Source organism: Moschus berezovskii, chromosome 2 (assembly GCF_049115385.1).
Source record: "Moschus berezovskii isolate FMDL1 chromosome 2, NW_MosBer_1.0, whole genome shotgun sequence".
Taxonomy (NCBI): domain Eukaryota; kingdom Metazoa; phylum Chordata; class Mammalia; order Artiodactyla; family Moschidae; genus Moschus; species Moschus berezovskii.
This window is the reverse complement of record NC_142461.1, coordinates 17,556,374-17,569,869: the sequence shown is the minus strand read 5'-3', so window position 1 is coordinate 17,569,869 and position 13,496 is coordinate 17,556,374. Positions and strand designations below refer to the sequence as shown.

Below are 13,496 nucleotides of genomic sequence, written 5' to 3'. Positions count from 1 at the left end.
TGCTGCAGTCCGTGGGGTCCCAAAGAGTTGGGCACTTTGGTGATTGAACAACCACAGTGACGTATAGGATGTATTTACCATAGGAATTGGGAAAAATGGGAAGGGCTAGTTCATGGATGGAAGGTGTTCATAGACCTTGAATTTAAAGAATACACATCACAATATAATGTCCAAGTGGTCAGTTGGTTAAGTTCATTCTAATTTAACATTAATGAAAAAAAGAAAATCAATGCAGAAAAGTTGTGAAGATCCCAAACAGGATGGTTCTACAAATCATGCCTCAGTCTTAGGAACCCAGAGCCACCTTTTCAGTATTTCATCTTGGTTAATTACATGTATACATTACACTTTAGTCAGAATTGTGCCATGTTGCTCTTCATGGCACAAACAACATACAGTGGCAGCACATACAGATTAGAAAAGTTAAGCGAGCAGGTGTGGGTCCGACTTTTTACATAGCAACATCTAGATTATAGGTGCTTTCCTGGATTTCCTGCTCACCCTCTAAGAACCTCCACAACCAGCCAGGTGGTGACCCCTGGCCCTGTTCTATCTGGGTTTCAGATTAAAGCTTTCTAGTTAACACCTGCTTGCTTATATATCAGTCCTTTCTATGGCCTTCTTTTATTTTCAGAACTGTTTTTTCGGTTCCAGTCAAAATGTGTATCTGGAGTCTTGCAAAGCAGCATGCCAAGTGTCACGAGCGTGCAGCAAGCTGGCTAGTGTTCAGTTCTGCCACTTTCAGTTTTGGGGCGTCCTGACTTCTTGAGGGTGATACATATGTTAATTTTTAAAGCATACTCTCATCAACATTTTGAAAGCTCAGGAGTATGAGGAGGAAGATTACTTTTATTGTGGGGGTCTTTGTGGAGGAGCTGTTATTTAAAAGTGGAATTAGAGATGGGCAGAATTTGGGACAAGTGGAGAAGCGGGGCCATTCCCAAAGAGGGGCTACTCATGCTGGCATTGCTGCAGTTGTCTGTGAATTTCAGGGAGGCGCACTGTAAGTCAGCTCTTGAAGGCATTGCCTGAGCACCTATTTCTTTGGTCGACATTTTTTTCCTTTCATGTGCCATCAACAGGTACGTTTAGTTATTGAATTATAGTAGACAGAATGACAAACACATATACATTGGAACTGTTAAGTAAGAGCTGTGAGTCCTGAGAGGAGAAGGGGTTGTTTTTATGGCAGAAACATGGTTTAAGGTGATCATTTTGCATTTGCACATGTTTAACTTTGACAGTTTAGGCAAATAAAGAGGAAAAAAGCAAAGCACAACAGACATATCAATTATAGGAAACATAACAATACTTCAGAATAAAATGTTTTCCCAATTTCTAATTTTTAAAAATTACGAAAATGCTCAAGTATATACAGATACTCTAGTATAGTGAAGTTCTAGCCCCAGCAACAGTTGTTAATATTTTGCTAGCCTTGTTTCTGGAGAAGGCAACAGCACCCCACTCCAGTACTCTTGGCTGGAAAATGCCATAGACGGAGGAGCCTGGTAGGCTGCAGTCCGTGGGGTCGCTAAGAGTCGGACACGACTGAGCGACTTCACTTTCCCTTTTCACTTTCATGCATTGGAGAAGGAAATGGCAACCCACTCCAGTGTTCTTGCCTGGAGAATCCCATGGATGGGGGAGCCTGGTGTGCTGCCGTCTCTGGGGTCGCAGAGTCGGACTCGACTGAAGTGACTTAGCAGCAGCAGCAGCAGCCTTGTTTCATCTATTCCCTCTACCTTACTTTTAAGGAAGAGTGTACTATAGTATTTTAAATCAAATCCCAAATCACCCATATTTCAGTACATATGTCTAATTGATAAGGATATTTTTACATACTATATAATACATAACAAAATTAGCAGTAATTTGTTAATTACCTACCTAGTATATAATTTTTGTGATTTGCCCATATATCTTTTGCATAGTTGGTTTATTTGAATCAGGCGCCAGAGAAGATCCATGCATTTGACTGTGTCTAGTGAGGAGAATCCCAGGGATGGGGGAGCCTGGTGGACTGCCGTCTATGGGGTCACACAGAGTCGGACACGACTGAAGTGACTTAGCAGCAGCAGCAGCAGCAGTGAGTTTCTTTTAGGAAACATTTGCCACTGCCTTTCCTGTTCCCCATCTGCTAATGCTTTTTGGTTTGCTGCAGAAACCCAAATTTGTCTTGTTGAGTGGCCCTTGTTCTGGGTTTGACTTAGTGCTTCCTTATTATGTTGTTTAACTTGTTCTTTCATCCCCTGTGTTTCCTGTAGACTGATAGTTCTAGGAGCTTGATTAGATTCAGTTGATTTTTTAAGTGAGGGAAAGGAGGTAAATATTTTTATAGATAGAGCTTTGTACTTCCTGTACATCCTACCATGAGTCACGTTGATGTTTGATTTTCCTAGTCACATTGATGCCTGATTTTCCTAGTCGTATTGATGTCTGATTTTCTTCTTTTGAAAACGCTGATAGATCAGTGTTCCAAGGTATCAGCTCCAGTATATCTGCTATGAAGTTCTCCATCATCCTTTCACCTATAATTTTAATGAACATTGATAATTGTTGCCTATATCCCATGTTTCATCAAAATTGCACAATGTTAATTTTCTGTTTTTCTTTCTACATTTATTACCTATGTGAATCTACTGTGAAGAAGATTCTTTCCCTTTCAACTATTTGATTACCCTCAAATGCAGGCCATACAGAAAAGACAGGATAAAAGTGCCATTCTCTTTTATTTACCAATTTTGGGGGTATTGAGTTGTTGTTCTCACAGACTTTAATGTGACCAATGAATTTTCTTTATTGGTATTAATAATCTTCATGAGTTTTAATCTTTTATATTAACTGTAGTATAGTTTACTTATACTACTGTCAGATACATAATTTATATATATATATATGCAAATTTTAATTTTCATGTCAGTTCATTGCAGTAATTTTTCTTTTTTATGCCCGAATTTTATTATACTAGGCTTGTGGGAGGGCTTCTCAGCTGGCGCAGTGGTAAAGAATCTACCTGCGAGTGCAGGTTCAGTCTCTAGGTTGGGAAGATCCCCTGGAATAGGAAACGGCAACCCACTCCAGTATTCTTGTTTGGAAAATCCCATGGACAGAGGAGCCTGGCAGCTACAGTCCATGCACTTACAGAGTCAGACACAACTGAGTGCACACAGACACATGCACACCCGTGCCTGTGGGGCCTTTCACGTTGGCTCCTGTGTCTTTTTTGGCACGATATCATCCATCTTTGCTTTCTGAGGTAACATGTCCCATTCTCCTCTTACATATTTTCCAGCTCCTTCACGGGGCCCTGGTTCCTTTACCTGGGAATGATCTTATACTAATTTTTTAAATAGCACTTCTATAATCAGGAAAAAGTATCCCATGTATATTATAAATATTTGGTCTTAAGAAAAACTTAATATACAGTACACATTCTCCATGCCCATTGTTAATCTTTGATTTTTTTCTCTTAGTCAACATATGTGTTTGCATATATAGAATACACAGGTTTATTTTATATACATATACATATATATGTAGATATGGGGCATGTAAATATGTGTATGTACCTTTCTATCTAAAGTGTTTTCAGTTAAAAGGGATTGTGGACATTTTTTCAGGTCAGTAGAAATCTTCATAGCATTGATTTTTTTTTTTTTCAAATTGTATTTATGGCTGTGCTGGGTCTTTATTGCTTTTCTCTAGTTGTGGCAAGCGGTGGGGCCCCCTCTAGTTGCGGTGCATGGGCTTCTCATTCTGGTGGCTCCTCTTGTTGCGGAGCACGGGCTTTAGGGCGTATGGGCTTCAGCAGTTGTGGCACATGGGCTCAGTCGTGCAGCTTTGGGGCTCTGAGTGCAGGCTCAGTAGTTGTGGCACATGGGCTCAGTCGTGCAGCTTTGGGGCTCTGAGTGCAGGCTCAGTAGTTGTGGCACATGGGCTCAGTCGCGCAGCTTTGGGGCTCTGAGTGCAGGCTCAGTAGTTGTGGCACATGGGCTCAGTCGCGCAGCTTTGGGGCTCTGAGTGCAGGCTCAGTAGTTGTGGCACATGGGCTCAGTCGCGCAGCTTTGGGGCTCTGAGTGCAGGCTCAGTAGTTGTGGCACATGGGCTCAGTCGCGCAGCTTTGGGGCTCTGAGTGCAGGCTCAGTAGTTGTGGCACATGGGCTCAGTCGCGCAGCTTTGGGGCTCTGAGTGCAGGCTCAGTAGTTGTGGCACATGGGCTCAGTCGCGCAGCTTTGGGGCTCTGAGTGCAGGCTCAGTAGTTGTGGTGCATGGGCTCAGTTGCTCCGCAGCATGTGGGATCCTCCTGGATCAAGGATCTAACCTGTGTCTCCTATATCAGCAGTTGGATTCTTTACCACTGAACCCACAAGCCCTGGAGCATTGATTTTTAAATAACTTCACAATGTTCAGTTATATTTTCTGGAACTTATTCTCTTTAACTGTCTTAAATAATGATTCATCTGCCATCTTGGTACATAAATATTAGAGAAACAGGTTTGCCAGAGAAGCATTTTAAGTCTACTGATACACAATGGACATATCCATTATCATACGAAAGACACTAGATAAACTAGTACATGGTGCCTTCAGAGTTGGAGTCCTTTGAAGTCTTGCCTCTTGCACTTTACTAAGTATTAATAACTTCATGGTGTTTGAACAGATTATTCAATATTTTTGTACCTTAGTTTACTCATCTTATTTAGAACAGAAAAAAAATAACTTCTCTTAGGAGTAAAGAATCAAAAAGTGTTTCTGCTCTTTCCTTGAGAATCAAAAGAAATAGTTTGGTCCTTCTACATATTTTCTACAGGTATGTTCCAGGGTTCAGGTATAAAACAGTGAATGAGTGGAATCAGCAGAGCACTTTCCTGGAACTTATTTTTTCTTTTCCTGCTGCTCCCGTCTCTACTAATATATCTCACTCAGGTAATGGTGACAAGTACTGGAAGAGCAAAGAAGCAGGGTAAGGAGATGAGATTAGAGGAGAGGTCCTCTGCTGGAAGCCTTGGTCAGGAAGGCCCTGTGGGTAAAATGAGGGAGAGAGCCATGATGATCTGCACTAAGAGCTCTCCATGAACAATATGGAAAATGTTCATGGGCCTGGCCAGGAGTGTCAAGCCAGACATTGTGGCTGAAGCCTAGAGGCTAAGAGATGAGGACAGAGAAGAGTAAATCACAAGGAACCTTGCAGGCTGTAGTTAGGAGTGTGGATTTTATTCTCAGGAAAGAGAAGTGACAGGGCTTTGTGAACTGTGAAGTGTTGTACTATAGGAGAGATCCTATATTATTTTAAATACTGCTACTGTTACCACCGTTACTCTCTAAGCAGTAAAAAATGTCAGTTTAATTCCTGCATAGTATCCAGTGTTGCACATCATTGGCCCCTGAAAGTCTGATCAAGATATTAGTTTAGCTAAAAAGTTCGTTTGGGTTTCCCTGTCGCTGTTATTAAAAAACCCTAACAACCTTATTGGCCAATGCAATATATTAATTGCAAAGAACACTTCACAAGTCTTGTGTGCTCTTGAACAGTTAATTTTGGTTTTACATATCTGATGATGAGCTATGTGTATGGCAGCTTTTTTAATTAACCAGAGGTCAATTTAACCTTCTTTAAGCTACTGCTTCTTTAAGCTACTCACAGCTTATTTTAATGAAGCTGCTGAGTCATTGCATCTTATTTGCAGCTTATAAGAACATATAGCCTATCCTTCCAAAAACGAAATCAGAACTTTTAGATGCAGTTTTAAACAGGAGAAAATCACTCATTTTGCATTGCTGTGTGGATACCTTTTTTAAAAACCCATTTGGCTCTGGAAATTGTAGCCATGAATCAGATGTTAGAAGGAAAAAACCCCACAGAACTATCTTTTTCTACTATTTATTCAGATTTTACCACATGCGGATGCTCTTCTAAGAACTTGTCATTTAGTCACTCAGTCATGTCCTGCTCTTTGCAACCTATGGACTGAAGCATGCCAGGCTTCCCTGTCCTTCACCATTTCCCAGAGTTTGCTCAAACTTATGTCCATTAAGTCAGTGATGCCATCCAACCATTTAGTCCTCAGTCACCCACTTCTCCTCCTGCTGTCAGTTGTTTCCAGCATTAGGGTCTTTTCCAGTGAGTCAGTTCTTCACATCAGGTGGCCAGAGTATTAGAGATTCAGCTTCAGCATCAGTCCGTCCAATGAATATTCAGGGTTGATTTCCTTTAGGATTGACTGGTTTGATCTTGCAGTCCGAGGGACTTCCAAGAGTCTTCTCTGGCACCACAGTGTTGAAAGCATCAGTTCTTCGGCGCTCAACCTTCTTTATGGTCCAACTCTCACCCATACATGACTACTGAAAAAACCATAGCTTTGACTATACAGACCTTTTTGTCAGCAAAGTGATGACTCTGCTTTCTAATATGCTGTCTAGGTTTGTCATAGCTTCTCTTCCAAGGAGCAAGCATCTTTGAATCTCGTGGCAGGAGTCACACAACCCACAGTGATTTTGGAGCCCAAGAAAATAAAGTCTGTCACTGTTTCCATTGTTTCCCCATCTATTAGCCATGAAGTGATGGGACTGGATGCCATGATCTCAGTGTTTTGAATATTGAATTTTAAGCCAGCCTTTTCACTCCTCTGTAACCTTCATCAAGAGGCTCTTTAGTTCCTCTTTGCTTTCTGCCATTAGGTTGGTGTCATCTGCATATCTGAGGTTATTGATATTTCTCCCAGCAGTCCTGATTCCAGCTTGTGTTTCATCCATCCCAGCGTTTCTCATGATGTACTCTGCATATAAGTTAAATAAGCAGGGTGTCAGTATACAGCCTTGGCATACTCCTTTCCCAGTTTTCAACCAGCCCATTGTTCCACATCTGGTTCTAACTCTTGCTTCTTGACCTGCATACAGGTTTCTCAGGAGGCAGGTAAGGTGATCTGGTATTCCCATGTCTTTGAGAATTTTCCACAGTTTGTTGTGATCTATATAGTCAAAGGCTTTAGTGTAGTCAATGAAGCAGAAATAGGTGTTCTTCTAGAATTTTCTTGCCTTTTCTATGATCTAACGAATGTTGACAGTTTGATCTCTGTGCCTTTTCTAAATCCAGCTTAAACATCTGGAAATTCTTGGTTCACATGCTGTTGAAGCCTAGCTTGGAGAATTTTGAGCATTGCTTTGCTAGTGTATAAAATGAGTGCAATTGTGCAGTAGTTCGAACATTCTTTGGCATTGCCTTTCTTGGGACTGGAATGAAAACTGACCTTTCCCAGTCCTGTGGCCACTGCTGAATTTTCCAAATTTGCTGGCATATTGAGTGCAGCACTTTTAACAGCCTAGTTTTTTAAAGCTAGACGTTTTACCTCTCAGTGGTAGACATAGGTGCAGACTTTTTATTCCAACTCACAGTCTAGCCCTCTTCTCCCTACCTCATGGATATAGAAGCTGGCTGAGGGCTGTGCTTTTGTGAACAGTGGCACAAAAAGCAATCCCCTCCTCCTTAAAGTGATTTCAGTAAGTGTCCCAGTCATCCTGACAACCAGATTTTCCAGGACATCTCCTAGGGGTGATATTGGCCCCTTTGACAACTACAGCCCTTCGTGGAGAACAGTGAGAGTCTGCACTTGGTGTCCGTAGGGGTAGAGAGATTTAGAAAATTGAATTTACTGAAGTTGTGAACTTTAATAACTTCCTGATTGTATGAAAGAGTTAACAAATGGAAAGAGTCTGCTCTGACAACCAAGTTTTGTGATTGGGTGAACAATGGATCCATTCACTGTGAAGGGGAATTTAGAAGAATAAAAACTTGGGGGTGAGATTTGAGTTGCCTGGAGGGCATCTGTATCGAGCAGCAGTTAGAAATGTAGGCTGATCGGTTGGAGCTGGAGATAGATTTCACGTTGTTGAAAACGGTGGGTAGATGAGATCACTCAGAGAATATAGGGTAAGAAGACAGCCAAGATAGAACCTTGAAGGACGTCAACATTGGAATAAATATGAGTCATTGAATTAAAGGCGGAAAGAAGGGGCATTTGAAAAGACAGGAAAACAAATGTGTGAAAGCTAAGAGGTGTGAAGTGCTAAATGTTTGTGCAAATTCCTTTCTTGCAGATTTAGCATGTTATTTTATAAATATTAATTTTAGTATAAAAGTGTGCTAAATTATTCCCCACCCCCACCCTCCCAGTTTTCATGTTAAATTTCCCCTGAGTCGTCTTTGGGATTTGGGCATGTCCCACTAATTAACCATCAGGAACAAGCTTCCCCTCAGTTTGAGAGACTCAGGGATGGGTCTCCACAGCCCTCTGTAACGCTGGCAGTGGCTGGCTTGAAACCCAGTGGCATTAGTAGTTTTGACTCAGCCCAAGGAATCCTATTGAGATTTATTATGAACCAGTTTTTTTTTAAGAGACAGGGAAAAGAGTATTTAAAAACTAAATGAATTTTTTCAACTACAGTATATATTTTTGTCCATTTCCTTCATGAACTCCGCTTATGTCTAAAACATAGCTTAGGCAAAACGTAGTTTAAGAAAAACTTGGAACATATGCAATAGTTGAGGAGCAGTGAAAACACATAAATCCATCTAGATTTTAAAGTTGTTTTTTTTTTTTTATCATATTTGCAAGTGTGGTGCTCTGGTTTAGAGGCAGTTGGTATATTTAGGGAACCAAAAGGACCTCAGTGTGGCTGGACCCCCGTGAGTAGAGGCTTGGAGGGCTGTGTGAACTGAAGATGGGTAAAGCCATGGTGGACAGTTTGGAGTTTACCAGAAAGGCAATGAACAGTTATTGAAGGGCCTCACTCAGGGAACCCTTGCTGTTACTGTTCCCAAAGGAGGAAGCAAGAGCCAGGCAGCTGAGGAATGTCTCATAACCATCTTGAAGTGAAGTGAAGTAGAAGTGGCTCAGTCGTGTCTGACTCTGTGACCCTATGGACTATACGGTCCAGGAATTCTCCAGGCCAGAATACTGGAGTGGGTAGCCGTTCCCTTCTCCAGGGGATCTTCCCAACCCAGGGATCGAATCCGAGTCTCCTGCATTGCAGGCAGATTCTTTACCAGCTGAGCCACAAGTAAAGCCACTGCAATACTTCCAGCTTGGGCATCTCCATACTCTTGGAGACATGTGCCTGGGTGTTTCACGTCCTTCATGGACACAGGAGCCTGTGAATAGTTCGGCTTGATGGTGGACCAGGCCCCTTTGAAAGCACCATCTCCATTCCTGGGAGGAAGCAGAATGGGCTGGAGAGTTGATTCTCAGTGCTGCATTTGCTATCATTTGGGCATTGTTGGAAGGTCATGAGTTGTTCTGTGAAGGGATTAACCTCTGTTGCTTTTAAGGACTGGGCTTCCCTGGTGGTTTAGATGGTAAAGAATCTGCCTGCAGTGTGAGAGACCTGGGTTAGAAAGATGCCCTGGAGAAGGAACTGGCAATCCATTCCAATATTTCTGTTTTGAGAATCCCATGGACAGAGGAGCCTGGAGAGCTAACGTCCACGGGGTTGCAGAGTCAGACACGACTGATTGAACAGCGCATACATGTACACCACAGACGCACAAGCAAACTGAAGCCTTGTGCTCAACTCAAACACAGTTTGTATTTGGTTCCAAATCTTGAGGCTGATTTCAGATAGTTCTTTATTGCTAAAATGCATTAAAGTGATTCATGAAATCTAGTTTAGTCATCTGTATTTCTTTTAGCTGTGTGTGTGTGTGTGCATGCACATGTGTGTACTATTAAATATTTAAGAAACATTAGTTTTCTTATGTACAGATCATGGTCAAAGTCTTCTGGTTCTGTTGGTTCTGTCTGACTTGGTGGATTAGTAAGATTAGTAAATTGGCAGCCTTACTTTTCTGTCATTCAGTCTTCCATGGAAATGTTTTATTAATAGTACTTTTTAATATATTAAGGATAGTGGATAGTTTTATATATCCTTTGATTTCTTTAAATTTAGTTTTATGTTTACCAGAATTATATGTGTCAAATTGAAGGAGGCAAATAGTTATAGAAAGGGTTTGTAAGAAAAATAACAATCCTCCACACTTTTCCTGCTCTCTAGAGGTACAGCCTCTTTTGATCAATTGTTTTGGAGTCTTTCTCCACATCTTTAATGAACATACTAATACTTACATGACACATCCATGATTTCACCATGTTACTTATAACATTGCCTCAATAGCTGCTTTTATTTTCTTTACTCATCGTAAAGTCAGTAACACAACACAGTAAATATGCACATAGTAACTCCATGCATGTTAAGCCAACCTGTTTATTAAGACTTTCTATTTCTCAAAGTATTTCTCTTAGCCTTTTAGCAATGTTCTAGGCTCATGTATTGTCTGCCTGCTCAGTCATGACTTGGAAGCCATTCACGAATTTTGAACTTCTCTACATTTTCAATTAATTGTTTAAAAAGTTGGATCATGAGTGACATACAGTAGTATAAGGATAATTAAGTTTAATACAAAGCAAATTTAGCCATAAGAAATAAATTCTAATGCAGAAGTTTTAAGCGGTACTATTTCCTTGTTTTTGATCCCCCAAATCTTGGTTGTATTAAATAAGAATTGGTGAATTTGAGGGTGTAAATGAAAGAAAAGGATGTTTATTATTGCACTTAGGCTTTAAAATAAGAACTTAAAGGTTTTATTTATACATTTTGTAATATTATTTAAATAGTTCGTATTTATTCTTTTACTTAATAATTATACTTAACTGTATTTTTAAAACAATAAATCAAAAGAATATTTAAAGTGTGTGTATGAGAAATGGGGAGGGAGGGCAGAGAGAAAATACAAGCATGTCCTGAAGAGCTTCAGCACTGGGACTGGATTAGAGCCTGCTGAGGAATGTCCGCCACTTGTCACTGACTGTATTCCTCTAAGTGTGGTTTATAGTTTATTTGTTCGGCAGAATCTTGGCTGCCTGGTGTATTAATTAAGAGAAATGACTGTGGCATGCTCCCCTTTTCCCTCACAGAAGCAATTTGTATATGTATTCTCTTCGGCAGCTGTGTTTTTTCTTCTGTTTCCAGTATTTCACGTGTAGTAGCTGGAAAGTCACTTCTTCCACCACTGAGCCAGAGCTGAAAATAATCTCTGTTGCATAGCACCCTAATATTTCCTGCAAAATAGCCATTAAACATTCACAGCCTTTACCCAGCATAGACTTGTTTTATCGCTGCTGCTATTTGTGGAATACAAATAGGAAGATTATATATTCATAGGATTTATTGTGAGTGTAAATTCACTGTTTATAGAAAAGCAGTCTGCATTGCCCTCTGCTGCTGCTGCTGCTAAGTCACTTCAGTCGTGTCCGACTCTGTGTGATCCCATAGACGGAAGCCCACCAGGCTCCCCTTTCCCTGGGATTCTCCAGGCAAGAACACTGGAGTGGGTTGCCATTTCCTTCTCCAATGTGTGAAAGTGAAAAGTGAAAGTGAAGTCGCTCAGTCGTGTCCGACCCTTAGCGACCCCATGGACTGCAGCCTACCAGGCTCCTCCATCCATGGGATTTTCTAGGCAAGAGTACTAGAGTGGCTTGCCATTGCCTTCTCTGGCATTGCCCTCTACCCTTCTTCAAAATAAATAAAAGAAGAAAAAAGTAATGGAAAGGAGTGATCCAGAATTTGGGTCCCATCTTGCCAGGTAATCAAAGAGAAAATGTAACAGCCACCTGGGAGTAAATCAGCTGTAGTTGATCCAAACTTCTTGTTATAGAAAAAATATTTAGAAATAAATTTATGCATCTTTGAATTTTGAGAACCTGTGTTTGAGGGCATTTCCCTTTGATTAATGAAGATGTGGTTTTAATGTGATCAAAAGAAGATTTACAAGCTGACAGAGCTGAACTATGTAAGTGATTGATTCGGGTATAGAGATTGATCAAAACAGATCATATCAAACCATGTCAAGAAATAACATACCTGTTCATGGTTTGTCAGCTTCTTGTTAGAATTCATTTACATGTTCTTTCCCTCTAAATGTTTGTAAACAGACATTCAGCTCTCTGTATCTCAAACTTTAGAGAAGAAACGTTCCAACACTTTCTTCCAGTGAAGTCTTAGGTGAAGGTCAAAGGCAGTGTTATGATGCTGTGCAGCAGAGAGATTTTATGTTGATGGGAAAAAATACAGAGTAGGGTTGGGGTATCTGAGACCTACCCCTACCCGGGCATTGGGTGCCAGGGGCAGTTAACTATAGGAGTTTGGGAACTCCCAGGTTGAAAGTCACTGAACTAAGTGATCATTAAGGTTTTTCTCCAAAGTGTTAATCTTTTGTAATCTTATATGAGGTTGTTTAGTGAGGGTGGGTGTAACTTCTTTTATTTAGTGAGAGAAATTGTAACTTCTGTTCCCAGGTTACTTCCATCGTTTATCTTGTTAACTGTGTTTATTCATGGTGACTTCTTTGAATACTTGATAGCCCTCTTTTGCCTGATATAATTGAAACGTTGTCTTCTGCTTCCCACAAAAAATTAAGAACTTCCAGAATTTCATTGTCCCCAGAGTTTATTGAGTGAGTTCCTTCATAGAGAATAGCCATATCCAGGCAGAAAAAGTACACCTTGAAGCCGTCACTTAAAGAATTTGCAAATCTGACAGGGAGATGTGCCCAAGGCTCTCTCCAAGGTTCTCTCCAGCCCTGAGCCCTCAGGCCTGACTGAGGAGGAGGATGGGTGTGCCTGCAGGACGCTTAGCAGCAAGCAGCATGAACCTGGAAAAAGCGTATCTGGTGAGACCTAGAGAGTGGACCTGTTACCAGTGTCTTTTGGCTAAGCCCCTTACTAACTTTTTACCTCAGTTTCCTCCACTGTAAGATAGAGGTATCTATTAACTGGAGGTATAGCGTGGTGATTAAGGACACTTTGGATCATCCTGAGCCAACTGGCTTTAGTACCTTGAGCCAGTTTCTTTAAGTCACTCAGCTTTACCTGTAAATGGAAGTAATATAATGTCCTTGGAGAATTGTTTGAAAAGATCCCGTAGATGATGGATTCCATTGCTTAGGAGGGGCCCTGGCAGCACTGGCAGGCCACCAGCATCAGCACCATCATGCTCCTCTTCAGATGGGGTTAGGAGAGCAGGGGATTAAAAAGGTGATTTGAAAAGTACAAAGTGTTCTGTAATTCTACGATCATTTCTCATATCCTTGTGTATTTCCTAGGACTGATTTTGAAACTGAGGTGAAATAACTTGCTCACTCCTGGTTCTCCTCTCAGATTAGGATTCAGAAAGTATGTCTTCTGTCCGCCTCACTTTTCCTCACTGGTGCTTTGTGCTGTGTCCGCAGGTAGATCAGGCGGAGCGCAGTGAGGCGCCTGTCGCTGCCGCCATGCCTTTCCCGTTCGGGAAGTCTCACAAGTCCCCTGCAGACATCGTGAAGAACCTGAAGGAGAGCATGGCTGTGCTGGAGAAGCAAGACATTTCCGACAAAAAGGCAGAAAAGGTAAGTATTTGGCTTTATTTTATATTTTTAATCTTTGGATTAGGAGCAAATGTAAGACAAA

General features: G+C 41.1%; 1 protein-coding gene across 3 annotated transcripts in view; it reads left to right on the top strand.

The window, feature by feature from the left end:
- Positions 1 to 13,496, top strand: part of CAB39 (calcium binding protein 39) — a 101,154-nt gene that overhangs the window by 29,875 nt on the left and 57,783 nt on the right. For all 3 annotated transcript variants that reach the window (XM_055398848.2, XM_055398849.2, XM_088844930.1), the window contains one exon: positions 13,280 to 13,435. In XM_055398848.2, coding sequence (XP_055254823.1) covers positions 13,322 to 13,435 — 114 coding nt within the window. In that variant the 5' untranslated portion in view covers positions 13,280 to 13,321. The remainder of the gene's footprint in view (positions 1 to 13,279; positions 13,436 to 13,496) is intronic.